The 17,820-nt window shown below is 44.7% G+C and overlaps 1 protein-coding gene across 2 annotated transcripts; it reads left to right on the top strand.

Moving 5' to 3' along the window:
* Window positions 1-3,276: 3,276 nt before the first annotated feature.
* SLC26A3 (solute carrier family 26 member 3) lies at window positions 3,277-17,771 on the top strand. 2 transcript variants are annotated; one of them, XM_048945645.1, is made up of 21 exons: window positions 3,277-3,357; window positions 6,642-6,837; window positions 7,378-7,517; window positions 7,621-7,731; window positions 7,816-7,973; window positions 8,557-8,721; window positions 9,067-9,219; window positions 9,600-9,682; window positions 10,575-10,722; window positions 10,846-10,959; window positions 11,073-11,150; window positions 11,484-11,579; window positions 12,623-12,729; window positions 12,883-12,952; window positions 13,041-13,133; window positions 13,704-13,799; window positions 14,621-14,854; window positions 15,581-15,635; window positions 16,042-16,187; window positions 16,476-16,538; window positions 17,041-17,771. In XM_048945645.1, exons 2-21 carry the CDS (start codon window positions 6,707-6,709, stop codon window positions 17,062-17,064), a joined length of 2,265 nt encoding a protein of 754 aa, XP_048801602.1. In that variant the 5' UTR covers window positions 3,277-3,357; window positions 6,642-6,706; the 3' UTR covers window positions 17,065-17,771. The 2 variants fall into 2 exon arrangements, with proteins under 2 accessions (XP_048801602.1, XP_048801592.1); XM_048945635.1 differs by lacking the exon at window positions 17,041-17,771 and having other exon boundaries at window positions 16,476-16,879.
* The last annotated feature ends 49 nt before the right edge of the window (window positions 17,772-17,820 follow it).

Below are 17,820 nucleotides of genomic sequence, written 5' to 3'. Positions count from 1 at the left end.
TTCTTGAAGGTCCTTCCAAGGGGATTCACACCTTCCCGAAGATGCCATCCACAGACTGAGGTCCCTGTCCTTGTTCCGGAATAGGTCAGAGGAACCGGTACCCACCAGTGGTGCACCCCACACCTGACTGCCATGCTTACTGCTGAGCACTATATGTTCTGCTTTCCCACTGAGCTGCCCAAGTAGAGCAGTTTTGTACTTGAAAGGGTTGGAAGAACTGGAGTTTGGAAAGTTTTGTATTACAAGGATCACAGCAGATGGCACTGAGAGGGGCATTTGCATGGTTTCATTACAGCTCAACAGCAGGGTGAGCAGCTGGACAGCAGGGGATGGATGGCATGGCCAGAAAGCTGCCCATGAGAACAGAAGCTCTATAAAGCATATGGCAAAGAAAAACATTGGGAAACACACTTGAAATCTGCACAGGTTGATGCTGTCATGCACATTCTCAGCCAGCTAATCTCCCAGTATTGATACTGGTGTTTATTTAACACTTAGAGAAAGACGTGGAGCTCTTCATGAGACAAGGAAAATGCATCTCCTTTTATGACTGCGGCAGAACTGTTTTCTTCTTTCTCTATGGAAAACAGCTTCTTTCTCCCTGCAGTTACGAGCTGCTCAGACAATCTGTTACTGCATTATCTATTCCCAGCCACTGTTACTCCTTCTCATCCCAACCAGAGCAGGAGGCAGCACACGTGAAGCCCTCTGGAGCTCACCTATCAGATTTGGAGAGCTGTGAGTGGTTTTCAGTTCCCATGAAAGAAGAGGAAGCTGAGGGTGCTTGACATTTGGCAAGGGTTCAGCCAGTGATTTATGTCCAGCATTCAGCTATCCATATTTCTGGGGCTGCCCGAGAGACAGAGCAATGAGAAATTTCCATTTCTTCCTCCTATGCTTTTCCTTGGCAAAAAAAGCCACACTTTTCCACCTGGCTGTGGCATTTAGCTAGTGCTTCAGCACCCAGTAAAGCCACAAAAGTTTAGCACAGTTTTTTTTCTGCAATATGGGACGGGGCAAACCCAACTTCTACATAACCCTTGTGCACCAAACCTCCTGCCCAAACAAGAGAAAACTGTGCTCTTAACAATACTGCTGCCAACACAAAGTATTTATTCTCTTCACCACTTCATGTAGTACCTCATTTTTTCAGTGACTTGGTGGGAGTATTCCAGGAGTAAAGCATTTACAGTGGTCCTGGTGAAGCCAATGACATGACTTGACATGACATGACTTCAGCAGAGCCAGGAGTCTCTCCTGCACTTGAAGCAAGATCTCTTTCTGTTTCACACTGCAGCTCAATCCAACTTAAAGGAGGTTGCAGTGAGGTAGGGGTCAGCCTTTTTTCTCAGGTAACAGTGATAGGATAAGAGGTAATGCCTTTAAGATGCACCGGAGGAGGTTCCGGTTGGATATAAGGACACATTTCCTCTCAGAAAGTGGTGAGGCACTGGCACAGGCTGCCCAGGCAGGTAGTGAAGTCACCATCCCTGGAGGTGTTCAAGAAAAGGGTCAATGTGGCACTGAATGACTTGGTCTGGAGCTGTCATAGACATAGGTTGGTGGTTGGACTGGATGATCTTGGTGGTCTTTCCAATCTTAATGATTCTGTGTTTCTGTGACTCGATGATTCTCTTCATATACGTTGAATACAGAGAACTAAGAATGCCTTAAAGATTTCGAACTCAGTTTAAAGCACTTCTGTGACCACAGTGTACCTGCACTTTGGCAAGGAGAGAGGCTAAAAGCTGTTTAATTATTTTATGATTTGAGCTGTTGTACACTTTTTCAAATGTTTGTGGTTTTAATGGTAAATGTCATCTCTGTGTCAGCTTTACAAAGTGCAGCAAATACCTTAAACCATGATGGCAGTTATTAAGAGCAGAGGTGTGCTGTCACAGAGAAGGAAGTCTGCTTTCCAGGAAATGACCTGGGGTTTCTACTAACAGGAAAAGCTTATGGGCTTGGCTGAAAATGCAGCACAAACTTTCAGAAGAAGCTGGGAGCCTCAAAGATCCTTCATAAACCCAGAGCCATGGGCTACAGAGCAGGAAAGAAGCCTTGAGTCATGGGCAGATAGACACTGCACCTTGCAGTGACATGTGCTGAGGTTCTACTCGCTTCGTCATTTCTTAGTTTAATCATTGACTGAAATGTGTACAAACCCCCCTAGAGCAGCACCTCAGGCTCCTCCTGCTGCTCTCTGTGTGTCTGGCCATCCGCTGGGAGCACACGGGGTGCCCTGCTCACCATCCCCTTCACTAAGAGATGAAATCTGTGCTTTCAAGGCTAGGACAGGCTCTGGTCTTCAGACCAGAGGAGTGCTTTAAGGAGATGAGAACCATATGGCTGTCTCTGTACTCTAGGTATCAGTGAAGAGTTTGTGGTGGCATGACCTGAGGACAGTTTTCACCAAGAAACTTTGATGCTAAGGTATGCTCAGCACATCAGCACAGACATCAGCATCAGGGTTTGCTGATGTCCTGAACTCAGGCACCTGCTGCTGGAGTTGCACGCTGAGGCATCAGGATGTTATTCTAGCCCTCTGTCTCCTTAAGAGGTTTTAGGTATCTTAGAGGAGTGCTTGCGAATGCTTGCAAAGTGCTTTCTTGGCCTCAGGGGCCTCAGTTCCTCCGTAGGCAGTGAAAGGGGAGAAGCAGTCCAGCCCAGCCCAGCCCAGCCCAGCCCAGCCCTCCTACACGTGCTCACGTCAGAGGATGCCACAGCCACCGGATCCAGCACTCACAGCTGTCCCCTGGAAATCCCTGCCAAGGCTATTCTGGAAAATGATCTGAATATTCCACAATTGTTCCTGGAAAGACAGTGCTGAATCCCTTCAAGATACCTGGGAGGAGAGCTCACAGGGGCATACATTGGCCAGAGCTGCCACCCAGCAGCCCCACTCCCATACCACAGGTTATGGTCTTCCAGAAATGAAGGGGCTCCGATATCTAGGCTCTGGTCAGCACCTCCCACTATGCCCAACAGAACCCTGGCAGATGCACAGCAGAGGATTGCAACAGACTCCTTCTTACTCATCTCTATTTTCCTACATTAATCTCTGCAGTCCAATCAGAAGCAGTTCTCCAAACAAAGTTAAGCAATATCCCAGAGAACTTTAAGAAATGACTCTTATCATCCCTCCTGAGAGTAGACTCAATGGTCAAGGCCACAGTGAAATCTTACTTTTCTTGTAAAAGTTAACAGAAGTTAGTTATTAAAGTGCTGCTGGTATTTAGGGAGGCTCTGAAATGAAGAGCAGCACAAGATACCTGGGCTGCCTCTGAACAATTCAAGGATATCATTTTCTGTACACTGTGTGGTTTCTTCTGAAGAGCTTCATAGTGAACACATCAGGTAAGATTTTGGCTTGCCAATCAGGATATGGGATATGTGAAGTAACGTTTGTAAACAAAATGCTTCTAGATATATTGTGTATTTTTTGTAAAATGTGAGAGATTCCCTTGTGAAATTTGTTTGTATTTTTCAAATGTTTATATTGTGGAGAAATAGAAGTTATAAGTGTGTATACGCAGACTGAAAAGTGGGGAAAAACTGTTAATATTTAATTATTCTGTTGAAGTTATCAGATTTTTGAGTGCTACTTAGTCAATACTTAGGATAAATCGGTAAAAGGGAGAAAGCATGTCTCAGCAATATGACATCGGAACATGCATTTCCAATGGTTCACAAATGCAGGAGTTCAGCAGGGGAGCTGGACTTCTTAGTGTGAGAAATGGTAACGCCAGCAGTGAGCGTGGGATCAGAGGCTGTATGGAATACAGCTGAATAAAACCTTACTTTTGGGTTTGCATTCAGATCTAGTCTTGGTCAGAAGGGAGTGCAAGTTGTTAGTCCGATAGCTGTGCAGTGTGAGATTGGTGTGTGTCCCTTCTCCCTGTGGGTGGATGGGCACTCTACACAAGTCATCAGAACTGCACTGATGGGCATCTCCCAAACAAGTCCAAGGGCGTAATGATGAGAACACTCCAGAAAGGCAGCACACACCTCTCCTTTAGGGGATTTGCAGAGAATGGGATCCTTCACTACACTGCTGCTTGCTGCGGTATCTGTGATATCTCAAAAACATCTCAAATAATGGTAAAGACAGCCATAACACTGCCCTTATGAAGGGCAATATCTTTCTGAATGTAGTTGTGAAGAAAATGAGAGTGAGCAAGAGGAAAGCAATACAGACTGAAGTTACGGTAGCTGATAGCTTTGGCAGCCCAAGGAAAAAGGGAAGAAGATGAGAACATCTGGAAGGCAGCCAGCAGCACTGATCACAGAGCCACAGCAGGGTGGCTGCCCGAGGTCTCACCTGTCCTGCCTACAAACAGGTGGAAGGCACTGCCCAGCCTACTTTGGGTACTCTCTGGCTTGCTGAATTCAATGTGGAGAATACCAAATGGCATCACAATCTCCAAGGCAGACCCATGTCCAAATCCTTCTGATGAGACCCTCCAGGCAATGATCCAGGAATCCTTTTGCAGGGCTCAGCCAACCACCCAAAGCTAGGCAGCAGGAGGGTCATTGAACTAGGGTTTCTATCAGGAGAGAAAAAAAGACATACAAAATACTTACACTTTCAACAGGACAAGTATTGATAAAACAAAGGATATTTGGGGCAAAAGATTTGGTGTGAGGAAGGAATCAAGGCTGGGCAAAGGGCAGGGTGACAATCAAAGCATTCATGAAAGTTAAAGCAGCTGCTGAACTGGGCAAAATCTGAAATGAAAGAGTAACTCACACATTTCTTATATTTTTATGGCTTATAAACATTTCAAAGAGTACAAATAGTACATCTTATACCCTACAATGTAATGAACAAAACTGCTCTGCAAGTTCCTCTCAGTGATGTGACGTCTAAAGGACTGGTACACAGCCTGGGAAACAGAGCAATTCTACAGTCTTTGACTGATGAAACTTCTTCCTGAAAACCTACGTACATCGAGGCTTACCAGAGAAAGAACAAAATGAAACAAGTTTTGCATTTCAGTGTCATCTACCTCCGGTTTTGGCACCAAGCAGAGGGAAGGTTGATAGTACACAGCTACAGGATCAGGATGTGATTTCTCTGGCCAGTTTTAAAAGGCAGGATCCGATGGTAAACATGTTAAACTCATTGCTTAAATATGGAATCTTTTTGGAATATCCACAAAAAGCAGGACGTATAAGACATTATTTGGGCTTCTTAATATTCACAAATTTCCCCAGAATAAACTAAGAGAAAACCAAAACTGAATTTTCCTGAGGTAGGACAGTGACAGGCCCTGAGCTCAAGCAAAGCAGCGAGCTTCAGGGTGGGATTCACATTTTAATGCAAAAACCGTCACAGATAAACAGTTTTCCACCTGTTCATAGCAACTCACACCACCTTGTGCTACTTGGATGTGTGTTCCAAACATTGGGTCCACAGAAGCAGAAGTTAGATGTGCACATGGGCTGTGTCAGCACAATTTAGTCACCACATCTGGGTGAGGAAAGGGTGCCCCATTTGAGGCTACCAGCAAGCAGCAAGGCAAGATGGAGCATTTGTGATAGGGGAGAGAAAACAGAAATGCTCTGTTGTCAGTGTCATGAGATGGCCAAGAGCAAGTCATGCTGTTCCTGACTAGGACTGGTACTGCATTAAATATCTCATGGCGACTACAGTGGAGATAAATATTTTCAGGTAACTTTAACATGAGAAGAACATGAGGCACTGAAGGAAATATAACTGAGCACTGTGGACAGCACAGTGACAGAACCAACTAATTGCTGAAAAATCCAGCGGTACCAACTGCAACCGGCCTCCCATCTCTGCATGTGCAACACAGTAGTCAGGAGTCCTTCCTGGAGCACAAACACACTGAAGTGAGCTGGAACAAGGCAGAAGGTGATAGTTAGGTATGACATTGCAACAGCTGTTTGTGAGCATGAAGCAGAAGCACAGGGTGCTGTGAAGGCACCTGCACAGAGTCTGGCAGGGCCCTCTGGGTCCCTCTGGCCCAACCCCTGCCCCAGTTGGGACACCCAGAGCAGGGTGCCCAGGGTCAACAGAGGAGAAGCAGTCCAGTCTACCTATGGAAACAAAACTTACAGAGAACTGCAAGTGCAACAATACCATGATTTTTACTACTGAGTTCCTCGTGGTCCAAGCCCTAACTCTGAGTGCAGGAGAAGATGGCTGAGCCATGTCCAGGCTCTGCCTTTTCCCCTTGGTTTTTCAGGCTCTGCCTTTTCCCCTTGGTTTTTGAAGGCTTCCAGCTCGCAGCCTTCCTGGCTGGGCTCAGTGCTTCTCCCCATACCTCAAAGTGAAACCATTGAGCATTTGCTTGTTTGTTCCTTAAGAAATCAGTCCCCTTGAGTGAGAGTCATCGGTGGCAGACATCTGACTCATGGATAAATAATCTCAAAATCCATCCAGCCCGCTTGTTGGCTGCATCTTCAGAAAGAAATGCTTCATGCTCCAGTGGAACACTGCTCAGCAGTGGGAGGAGAGGGACAAGAGGTCATCTTGGCAAAATGAAGCAGGTGTCTATCAGCCATCTGTTTTTTGATCTTCAAACGTGGGAACACTCAGTTAGGAGTTCAGTCATCCATGCCATGGCTACTCACCTCCTAGTACACACAGAGCTAATCTTGTGCTGTTTTTCCAGGTTTTTAATTGACCAGCAACAAAGAGTAGCACACAGCAGTCGCCTTCCTCATTCTTTGAAGAGAAATGGTTGAACCTGTAGGCAACCACTATGTTGTTGCAAGACGAGTGTACTCAGAGAATTCATTTGATGAAGAGCATGAGAAATTGCACAGATACCATAAAAACTTCTGGGATCACTTGAAACTATATTTTCGGTAAGAAGATCCCTAACAAGGATCTAAGAAACAACCTGGAATGCACGTAGCAGATAGCATGCATTCTGACAACGTTCATCTCAGATGCCACAAAGCCAATGAAAACTCATTTTTCTAGAGAATTTCAGTGTTCTTTTTTTGTTGTTTGTTTGTTTGTTTTCCAAAAGAATTTCAGCTGCTGTTGGCTTTAAGTCTTCCTGCGGTTGTATCCCAGGCAGCTTGTCTTCTCGTGGGCACCTGGAGCACAGCCTCACCCCAGTGGGGCTGGAGGGACCCTGTAGGTCACCACATCCCATTGCAAGCCCAGCTAGCATCACAGGTTGCTCAGGATTGTGTCTGGTCTCTGGCAGCTGACTTCAATCCTACCCCCTCATTTTCCCTCTGAATACCCTGCCCGTGACAGAGGGTTGGACTCAGCAATCTTCAAGGTCCCTTCCAACCTAAGCCATGATTCTACGAATACAGGGAGCGTGTCCTGACATGCTGAGACCCAACGGAGACATTCCGCTGGCAGAGCTGTATCCTCTTGTGTCTTTACAGTTGTTCCCCACAAAGGATCAAAAGGGTTGCCCTGCGTATGTTTCCTGTCGTCTCGTGGCTGCCCGCATACCGCTTCAGGGAGTGGATCCTGAGCGACATCGTCTCTGGCATCAACACGGGTTTGGTGGCAGTGCTACAAGGTAGCTCCAGTAGCTCTGCTTTGACACGGCCCATGGCCCAGGAGGGAGGCTGCTGGTCCGTCCCCTCACACACCTTGCTGTCCTGCTGTCTCTGCCCCTGTAGGTCTCGCATTTGCTTTGCTGGTGAATGTCCCTCCTGGTTATGGACTCTATGCAGTGTTTTTCCCAGTCCTGGTCTATTTTATCTTTGGTACATCCAGACATATCTCAGTGGGTAAGTGCAGGCACTCTGATCACCCTCATCACAAATGACCAGGTGCAGTTTTCCCCTGTGGGTCTGATGATGCCCTGTGTGCAGGTCCTTTCCCCGTCCTGAGCCTGATGGTGGGAGGCGTTGTCACCAGGCTGGTCCCCGATGATGCTGCTGGAAATGGCACTGCCACCAACACGTCAGCTATAGATGAACAGAGGGTGATGGTAGCTGCATCTGTCACCTTTCTCTCAGGGATTTTTCAGGTTGGTAATTAAATGGAATCATAGAATATCCCAGGTTGAAAGGGATCCATAAGGATCACCAAGTCCAACTCCTGGCTCCACACAGGATCACCCATTATACATACTGCCCAATATATGTGTGTGTACCTGCATATGTACATTCACTGATATGAATAGCTGGATGGTGACTGGCCTTAAAATAATGTCGTAAGAATGAAGGATTTTGACTTGTCTTATCAGAAAAAAATGAAGCAGTTCCTTCTTTCTTCCTAATACGTAATTCCTAAAATCCCTTCCTAATTTTTATAGTTCATGAAGCACTGGCATAATGTAAAAATATGACTACAGAAAACCTAAGACTAAAGAAGGTGTATCTTAGTTTTGAAATAAAAAGAATAGGTTCTAACTGCTGTAACCTTTACCTTTATCAGTCATATGTCCCCTGTTTCTAAAACTCATTGTTGTTTCCAATGACATAATTTTCCTTAATCCCTGATGTATGGGATTAGGTGAAGATGTTATTGTTAAATATGGGTCCTTTTATTGCAGAGATTGGTTAAAAGCATGAGTGAATCCCACTGAAGTGTGGTCATTTGCATTTCAGTTGCTTCTGGGACTTCTCCAGTTTGGATTCATAGTCATTTACTTATCGCACTCGTTAATCAGTGGCTTCACAACTGCTGCAGCCATCCATGTTCTGGTGTCCCAGCTCAAGTTCATGCTTCAGCTGCCTGTCCCTGGATTTAATAAACCATTTGGCATCATCTATGTAAGTGCAAACTCTTCAGCATTTGCTACTGCTCTGAAAACCTGTCTGCATTAACCATGATGGGCATAGCAGCAGCCAAGGAGGAGAAACCCAAGAGAAATATATGAGATGGCTATTAATATATGGCAGATCTTCACATTTCTCACCAGATATCATGTTGCTGGGATAGTTAGGTAGCATTTTAGAATCATAAAATCATCATAAAATCATAAAATTATCATTAAAATCATAGAAGTTGGAAGGGACATTTAACAGCCATCTAGTCCAACTCCACTCAAATGAACAGGGATACCTACAGCCAGATCAGTTAGTTGAACAGCACCATGTTTCTTACTGATGTTGCAGACTCTGGAGAGCGTGTTCAGCCAGATCACCGACACCAACATCGCCGACCTTGTCACCTCCCTTCTCGTCTTGTTCATTGTGTTTGTGGTGAAAGAGATAAATGATCGCTACAAAGCAAAGCTACCCACCCCTATCCCCATCGAGCTCATTGTGGTAATGACCTCTCCTCTGATTCCATGACTGCTCCATCACTCTGTGGGGAGCAGTGCTTTATGAGGTTGGCATTGTGCTCCAGGCTGCCCTGAGCTGCAGCGGGTGGGGACCTCAATGGGGCAGCCTCACAGCCCACTGCTATTCTCTGCTGCCAGAAGGATGTTCTGAGGTACTCTCCATGGGATTTATGAGCATGAAACCATCCTACAAAGTGGTTCAGTCATCTGAACACATCATGAATGCATAGAGCTGGGGCACTGTCCTGCCACTGGTGATGATGCTGGGGTGTAGGTGGGAGAGGGGAGGAAATGTTTCTTTGTGGTTTCTCCATCCACTTACTCGAATGTTCCTAATGGAGGTGGTTTTTTTAAATCTTTCAGACCGTCTTAGCAGCACTGATTTCCTATTTTGCTAAATTGGAAGAAAAATTTAAAGTAGCTGTTGTGGGAAAACTAGAAGAAGGGTAAGTGGTTTGCTTACAGTTTGCCTGTGTAGCAAAATGTTCTCTCCTGTTTGTCGGTGCTAAATTGGTTCAGTTTATTGACCAAAATTGCCTACTTCACCTTCTTATCCTCACGAGGCCCCCATGTCCACTCCTCTATGACAGCTGGACTAGGTGGTCTTTTCCAACCTTAGTGATTCCACAGCTGTACATATGGAGTATGTATCTAAATGTATAGTATAACCATGATACAGAATATATCCAGGCATACCAGAAGCTTGGCATGAAGACTTAATAAGCACGCACTGAAGTAGAGAGGTAAGAGGGCAATCATTTACTCACCTGGGCACTCTGCACCTGTAGCCCCTGTGTATTAGTGGATGAAGTTTGCAGAGAAACAACTATTCCTGCTCAGAACTCTCTGTTCTCCAGATTTCAGTTCATTGGAAACCAAAACAAACAAACCAACCTGAGAAATTCTCCCCAGGATCTGCAAAAGCCCCTGAGCCAAGAAGAAGGACATGGCAAAGATAAAGGACATAGAAGATAGCCTGAGGCTAACGTGGCTCAGTACACATTTGTTTAGCTGCCTAAAATGCTTCAGTGAATTACAGAGATTTTTAAAATCTATGCATAATTGGAAGGCAGAACCATGTGTGCTCTTTAGACAAGATAAGCTGTGGCTGATCCTGGCCAACTAAATGGGAACCACTGAGATATAAGCTGAGATGAGTGCAGATGGAGAGTCCCCATCCTGATCAAGGATTCCCCAAAGTGTTACAGGTTCAGATTTGCAATCACACGTCAGACCAAAGCAGTTAAACTGAGTAAGCAGGACTGCTGTCTTTCTCACCTGCTTGGCAGGTCATCTCCTTACACATGTCCTTTAAGAGCAGAGATCTTTGTCTTTCAGATTCCAAGCTCCTGTTGCACCTGATGCAGGCATTATTCAAAAGTGTGTTGGTGATGGCATCTCCATTGCAATTGTTGGATTTGCAGTAGCCTTCTCTGTGGCTAAAGTGTATTCCATCAAACACGACTATCCAATAGATGGCAACCAGGTAGAGGAAAGACACAGCACTGTGCATTTGCTAATGGGAAAGAAGTCATTTTAGGAATGCATTGTCTTGAATGCATTCCTTCAGGACTGCTTTTAAGAACAGCCTTTTTTGTTTTTACTCCAGGAACTAATTGCCTTTGGACTGGGTAATATATTAGGTGGATCGTTCAAAGGGTTTGCCTCCAGTACAGCTTTGTCAAGATCAGGTGTGCAGGAGAGCACAGGAGGCAAAACGCAGGTATAGAAGACAACAGACCCTGGTGTAACTTAATACAAGGAAGGTCTCTTTCTTCCTTGCTGACTCTAATGCCTTCAGGCACTTATTCATGGTGGAATTGTTCTTTCATGCAGATTGCTGGTATTATCTCTGCTATCATCGTCCTGATTGTCATCTTGGCCATTGGGTTTCTTCTGGCACCATTACAAAAGGTATTCGCTGGCTTTACCCTGTGCTTCCTCCAGCTGGAGGACTCACTTGGAGTGTTCCTGAACTTCAGTTGGAGACAAATAGAATTTTTGCAAAACTAGGTTCTTTCTCCAAGATTATGACCCCACTACGTGGGTCATATGGAAGGTGGGTGCCCTACACCAAACATTTTAGCACCAGCTTTTAGGTGCCAGAGTTGAGTGGGTTTGCTCACTGGCAGTTGCCTGGCCTTCCAGCTGCACTTTGGCTCTGATTGCATGATGTCTTAAGACTTAACATTCAATGTATGCTTTGTTTGCTTCAAAATTGAGTACATGTGTTCCTATTCTCAACAGTCAGTCCTTGCATCCTTGGCTCTTGGCAACTTGAAGGGAATGCTCATGCAGTTCAGAGAAGTAGGCGTCCTGTGGAGGAAGGACAAATACGACTGTGTAAGTTGAGTCTCTCAAGCACTCAGGAATGAAGATCTGTCAAAAAGTCACTCATTATGCAAACACGTTTAAAGGTTATCTTTATTTTCACGCGTGCCCTACTTTTCTACATGGGAAGTACAACAGTACGCACCTTTTTAATCTTGCTCCGCTTGCTCATGTTTTCAATTTTATCTCACCTATTCTGAGCCCATTTGCTCTGTTCACCTCTCTTGGAGACACTCATTTTCATCCACTTTATCATAACATATTAAAATAGAGTTCAGTGTATAAAGTCATATATAGAAAGAAGTTACATGAAACATCTAACTATCTTCTGCACTGGCTTCAAGGACATTTTCCCCCTTTTATTCACTCCTGCAGTAGGACAGGTGGAAGTTACTTAGTAAATCCCAAGAGCAGCCCATGGCTTGAAGGAGTTGCTCCCAGCAGAAGAGCTCATGTCTGGAAATCAGGGCTTCCTAACTCTTGCACTCGGAAGACGCAGTCTCTTGCCTCTCTCATCTGCCAATTCCTTCAGTTCCTGAATGGATTCAAGCCTCAGTTTTCCCAGCTACAAAACAGTCTTTCACTAAGCGAAAGTGTGCTTTGAGATCTGCAGTTAAAATACTCTGTATTATTTAGTCATGTGTGATTATCAATCAAGTTCATTCTCAGCAGCTCATTTTGCCTGTTTTGATGTCCAAAGCATATTTACAACTCTCAATTTTACCAGAATACTAATTTCCTGGTAAACTTGCCTTTCTGCTGGATTTTTTATTGAGCATTTTATGAGCCACCTATGGAAGATTCACAATTCTATGACATTAATCCTTGTGTACTGTATAGAAATTGCCATCTCTAGAAGCACTTCCCGGTGCTCATTGATGAGTCTGGCCCTGTTTTACAAGGATCTATGAAAGATGAAATTGCTTTAAGAAAAGGCATATGGACAGCTTGGACCAGACCTGAGAAGACAGCTCATAGGCAGCTGCTCCCATGCTGGCTTGTGGCTGGAGTCCCACTCCCTCATGTAACTGCTGATGTCCACGCACTCTTCGCAGATAATCTGGGTGGTGACCTTCTTGGCGGCTGTTTTCCTAGGCCTGGACATCGGGCTGGCAACAGCTGTGGCATTCGAACTGCTGACTGTAGTGATCCGCTCCCAGATGTGAGTACTGCTTGGATGTGATGACAACATTGCAGGACCTCCTGTCTTACATTAACCCTACTAGAACCATGCAGGAAACTGAGGACAACCCCAGCTGTCCCTTCCACCAGGTTTCAGCACAGGGAGCAAATAGATGTGTGTGTTTGTTTGCAGTCCGAGCTGCACTACTTTGGCAAACGTTGGGAGGAGCAACATCTACAGAAACAGGAAGGATTACACCGATGTAAGGAACCTCTCCTCCCTTTGGTCATCTGCTGAATTCATGTTTCGTTAATAGATGTCATGACCAATACTTTTGCTTTGTATGACAGATCTATGAGCCAGAGGGAGTGAAGATCTTCAAATGCTCATCTCCTATCTTCTTTGCTAATATTGAGTTCTTCAAAGAGAAACTCATCTCTGCTGTAAGTGACTGGGGCAGTCATTATGAACAGATGAATTGTGCGACACATTAAGGCTGAATACAATTTCTGCGTAATTAGTAGGTATGCAGATCAGCCCTACTATAAAGATATATTTTTCATGAATTACTCAAATGTCATTTTATGACTGTAGTCCTGTGTGTACGTATCCAACTGTGAGAAGGAGAGCACCCTGACTGGTGCTGAACAACTCTTCGGCACCATCTGTAGCAGCAGAGAAAGGCTGGAGAGACCTTGGTGAGTGGCTGCACAAAAGGCAGCAGGATATTGGAGAAAAACAGCTCAAAAAGGCATTGCTGAAATGTTTAAAGGTAGTGAAGTTTCAAGGCAGTTCAGGAATAGAAAACAATACCTTTCCTAAACAAACTCTGTGTCTGAGCCTTTAAGGCATCATAATTCATTTGGCTAGGAGTATTTGTTCATTTATTTTTTGCTTGTGTCATCATTATCCAAGAGATTATGGGTGCTTTCTAGCCTCACCATCACAATTACTTGAGAAGGTACTTGGAATATTTGGCTCTACTTGAAGAACTCAAAGTGCTGCTTCTACAGGTTGGATTCAACCCACTCAGAGTCCTGAGGAAACGCAACAAAGCTCTGAGAAAGATCAGAAAGATGCTGAAGAAAGGAGAGCTACAAGTGACGCCTGTATGTAGGGCAACTGCAGTGGAAGTGGGAAGGGTGGGCAGGAAGGGCGCGGAACTTAGGAATTAAGCAGCCACCTCCCTGGCTCAGGGTGCAGAGGGGGGCTCACAGTCTCCTGTCTTGACTGGACATGCCATTGCCAGTCGCTACTTCATGGCCAAGCACATAAGTACATGGCTTTAAACTAAAAGAGATTTAGGTTGGATATAAGGAAGAAATTCTTTACTCAGAGGGCAGTGAGGCCCTGGCACAGATGCCCGGAGAAGCTGTGGTTGCTTCAATCCCTGTAGGCACTCAGGGCTGGGTTGGATGGGGTCCTGGGAGCTGATCTGGGGAGAAGTGTCCCTGTCCATGGCAGGGTTTGGGGCTGGGTGGGCTTCCAACCCAAGCCATTCTGAAATTTCAAAAATAGGATTTTAAATCACTCCCACAGACAAAAAATGCTTTTTGTTGACTTGTTCCAAAACTACTGAATCAAAGTGTGTCCAACCACTGACTTCTGGGAAGATTAAATTCTTCTGGAAAAGACGATCATTAATGGATTCCGATGATGATTAAATGATTGGTTAGAGAAAAGTCAACATTTTGCTCATCCAAATGAGAGGCAATTTTTCCAGCGTAAAGTGCAGGTGCTCCATCTCACAGGTATTGAGGGACGTGGGTTACTGGTATTATGATGATGGGTTGATAATTGGTCTAGATGATCTTAGCGGTCTTTTCCAACCTTAATAATTGTACGATTCTGTATCACCCTTGCTCTTCCTTACAATGCACTTCCAACCCAGAAGAAGCATTAACTGTGCCACTTGCCTCTGCTGTCACAGAAAGGCTTGATATGCATGGCTCACAATACACAGGAGTCGGATGATGAATTAGACAACAACAGGATGGAGGAACTGGACCAGCCCACTGACATGGCAGACTTGCCCATTCAGATTAACTGGGATGCTGAGCTGCCCCCAGGCATCGTTGTGCCCCGGGTCGACATCCACAGCATCGTGCTGGACTTCTCAGCAGTGTCCTTCCTTGATTTTTCTGCTATGAGAGTCCTCCAAAAGGTAGTTCCATCTGATGAGACAGTGATCACACAAAAGAAAAACACACAAATGTGGTGTGCTGCATAGAGGTATTTCCACATGGACAGAAAAGTCAGTGGCAGCCACTGAATTTATGTGAATTCAGATCTATATTTTCCATAAAAAATGATTAAACAATCTTCATAGAGCATTGGGAAACTTTTATGGAAATACATGTATGAAATATGGCTTTAAACATGGGGTTGGGAGCTGGAATACCATAGTTTTATTTCTGTTCCTGCTCTCACTTTCCAGGGCTGCCTTGAGCAAGGCTCAGGACATTTCCCAACAGCAATAGTTAAGGTTAGCTATCTGTTACATCCACATTATATGGGCAAATCTATTTCCATGGGAACTAAATGCTCACAGAGTACAATGGGGAAAGTAGTTTTGCTTGAATTCCTAGTTAGAAAAGTTTCCTCAGAAACTTTTGGAGTCTCAGTTTCATATAATGCCATACAGTTTATGAAAGATCATGTTTCACTATGGGTGCAATGCATTTAATACCGCCCCATTTCAGAGACCACTTCTTCCTGTCCACAGCCATTAGAGAATCTGTTCTTCCTCCAGGTGCACTGAAGTTCAACATTAGAGCTGCTTGCCATTATTAAATATACAATCAATATTGTAAATTGCTCTGGCTAATCTTAGTGGCTGTTATCAGCAGAGTTATCAGTTTCTAAATGATGCCTGTTTCCGGTTTAACAGACTTTGAAAGAATTTGTCCGGATCGATATCGACATTTACATTGCAGGGGCACAGGGTGAGTACTTGCGTTTCCATCAGCCTCTCCATGGCTGCCCCATTCCCAGTAATTCTTCCTGCCTCACCCCACTGCTTTCCCCATTCCCTGAGAGTCGGGAGATCCCCCAGCTCCACCTCCTCATCCTGGGTAACAACAGCTTCACCTCCCAGCACTCTCCAGTTCCAATCTGCATTGCCTCAAGCAAGGCAGTGCCAATGGGGCTGGCATCCCACTTCCCATATTGGCACAGAGAAACCCATCTGTTCTAGTCAACAAAACTGAGCCTACAACAAAACTGTGCTAGTCAACAAAACCTTATTTGATATCACCGTTTACTCTATGGACACACAAAGAATACGTTATTCTTTTAGCATTGTCAGGACCTCTGCTGGAAACTTTATCCTTGGATTTTGTTCCCCTGCAGAGGGCTTCCTGGAGAAGCTGGAGAGATGTGCTTTTTTTGATGAGGAGATCAAGCCATCCATGTTCTTCCTCACCATTCATGATGCAGTTTTACACATTTTGCTGAAGAAGGATATAGCCAGCTCCCCAAAATTAAAGCTTACTGAGGTAATGCTACAGTCTTCATTTTTTTCTGCTTTAGTGCCTTTACCCATAGGCACCCAACATTACTCTTTATATCCAGCCATACACACTATGCTGTGTGCGTATTCAGAAAGTTAAAAGATCAGAATTCAGCTGCCTCTAATGAGTTGGGAGAGTCCAAAGAAAGAAAAAAAAAAAAAAAAAAAAAAAAGGGGTGAATAACTCCCAAGAGATGGGTTGGCTGTGGGTTTCCCTTGGAGGGGGCTCCAAGGGCATCCATTTCCTAACCCCAAACTCATGCGTCCATTGCAGAAGGGGAGCAGCAACGATTATGTCATCACTACCAGCAATGGACTGCGCAGTCGGGAGAGCACGGTAAGCCTCCTGCCTCCCCCAGGGCCACTCCAATCCCCGGTGCATAGGTAATGTGGTCACCAAAAGCTGCTTGCAGGAATTGCAAGGTCAGATCCCAAACACATCTTCATTGCTGAGCCCCTGTGTCAGCCCAGGGCAGAAAGCACCCAGATGATTTATTGGTGCAAGTTGACTTGAGGCAAAGAGCGACACGAGTAAGAAGTGCAGGGCTCTGCTGGCAGGAGCAGACTGCAGGGAAAAAGCTTCCTTCACGGATTTCCATGGAGCCTTTGTTGCACTGCCCATATGGCAGAGATCCATCATTAGTCCCATTCCTACAAATGACACAGGCAGAGGGGAGACTGGAGCTGTGTGGGGACAAGGTACGAAAGATGTCAAACAGCACACCTCATGCACAAATGCTTTGGAGCAGTGAGCTTACATGCCACCCACCAGTTACTCCTTACCTTGAATATCCCTTTCTAGGGTGCCAATTACTTCCTTTTTTTTTTCACCCCTACAGATTCCAGCGGAAACAAAATTTTAGATTTAACTTTCTAAATATAATATCCTCCAGCAACACAGCATCATTTACAGAACGTGAAGGCACACACAGTGATGAGCATGAAGACCAATGGATGTTTTCATCTACCTTAAGGATTTACTACAAATGATTATGTTCCAAATTTTGGAATGGTTTTGTTAGTGTCTCTGTATATATAGAGATGTATTTATGTACATACACAAAGGCTAAAATCACCTGGATTTTCTATTTCATACCTTGCTGACAACCTACCCACACAAGTAGCATTGGCCCTATTTGCATATACTTGTACATATACCCATGTTATTCTGACAGTTTGTAGACAACCTGTACAGTTACAAAAGAGCATATGAATATCTGAAATCCTTTAATTTATAGTCAAGTAGCTGGGAGTCACATATCTTCAGCTTGTGTATAATTTGTATATAGTCTTCTCAATGGTTTACACAATACCTGCTCAATGGAGTTGTTAAACTTATTTTCAGCACACGACCATACACACAGTGTATGTACATAGTGACAGCTGTATCTACTGGGAAACATGAAGATAGTTCAGTAAAGATGTACAGCATATTCAGATCCAAACGCAACTCGTCTATTTGCTTTGGGATGCTATGAACTTAACTTCATGTATGGTAACTCTGCATTGCTGGCTGCATTTTTCAATACCCCAGGAAGGCAGCTCGTCATCAGTCTGATCTCTTGCTGTAGCACAAAGTTTACAGTGGTTTGAAGATACAAAATCTGGGCTTATATGAA

The sequence above is a fragment of the Lagopus muta genome, chromosome 1, assembly GCF_023343835.1.
Source record: "Lagopus muta isolate bLagMut1 chromosome 1, bLagMut1 primary, whole genome shotgun sequence".
Classification (NCBI taxonomy): domain Eukaryota; kingdom Metazoa; phylum Chordata; class Aves; order Galliformes; family Phasianidae; genus Lagopus; species Lagopus muta.
This window is presented reverse-complemented; position numbering and strand designations above follow the sequence as displayed.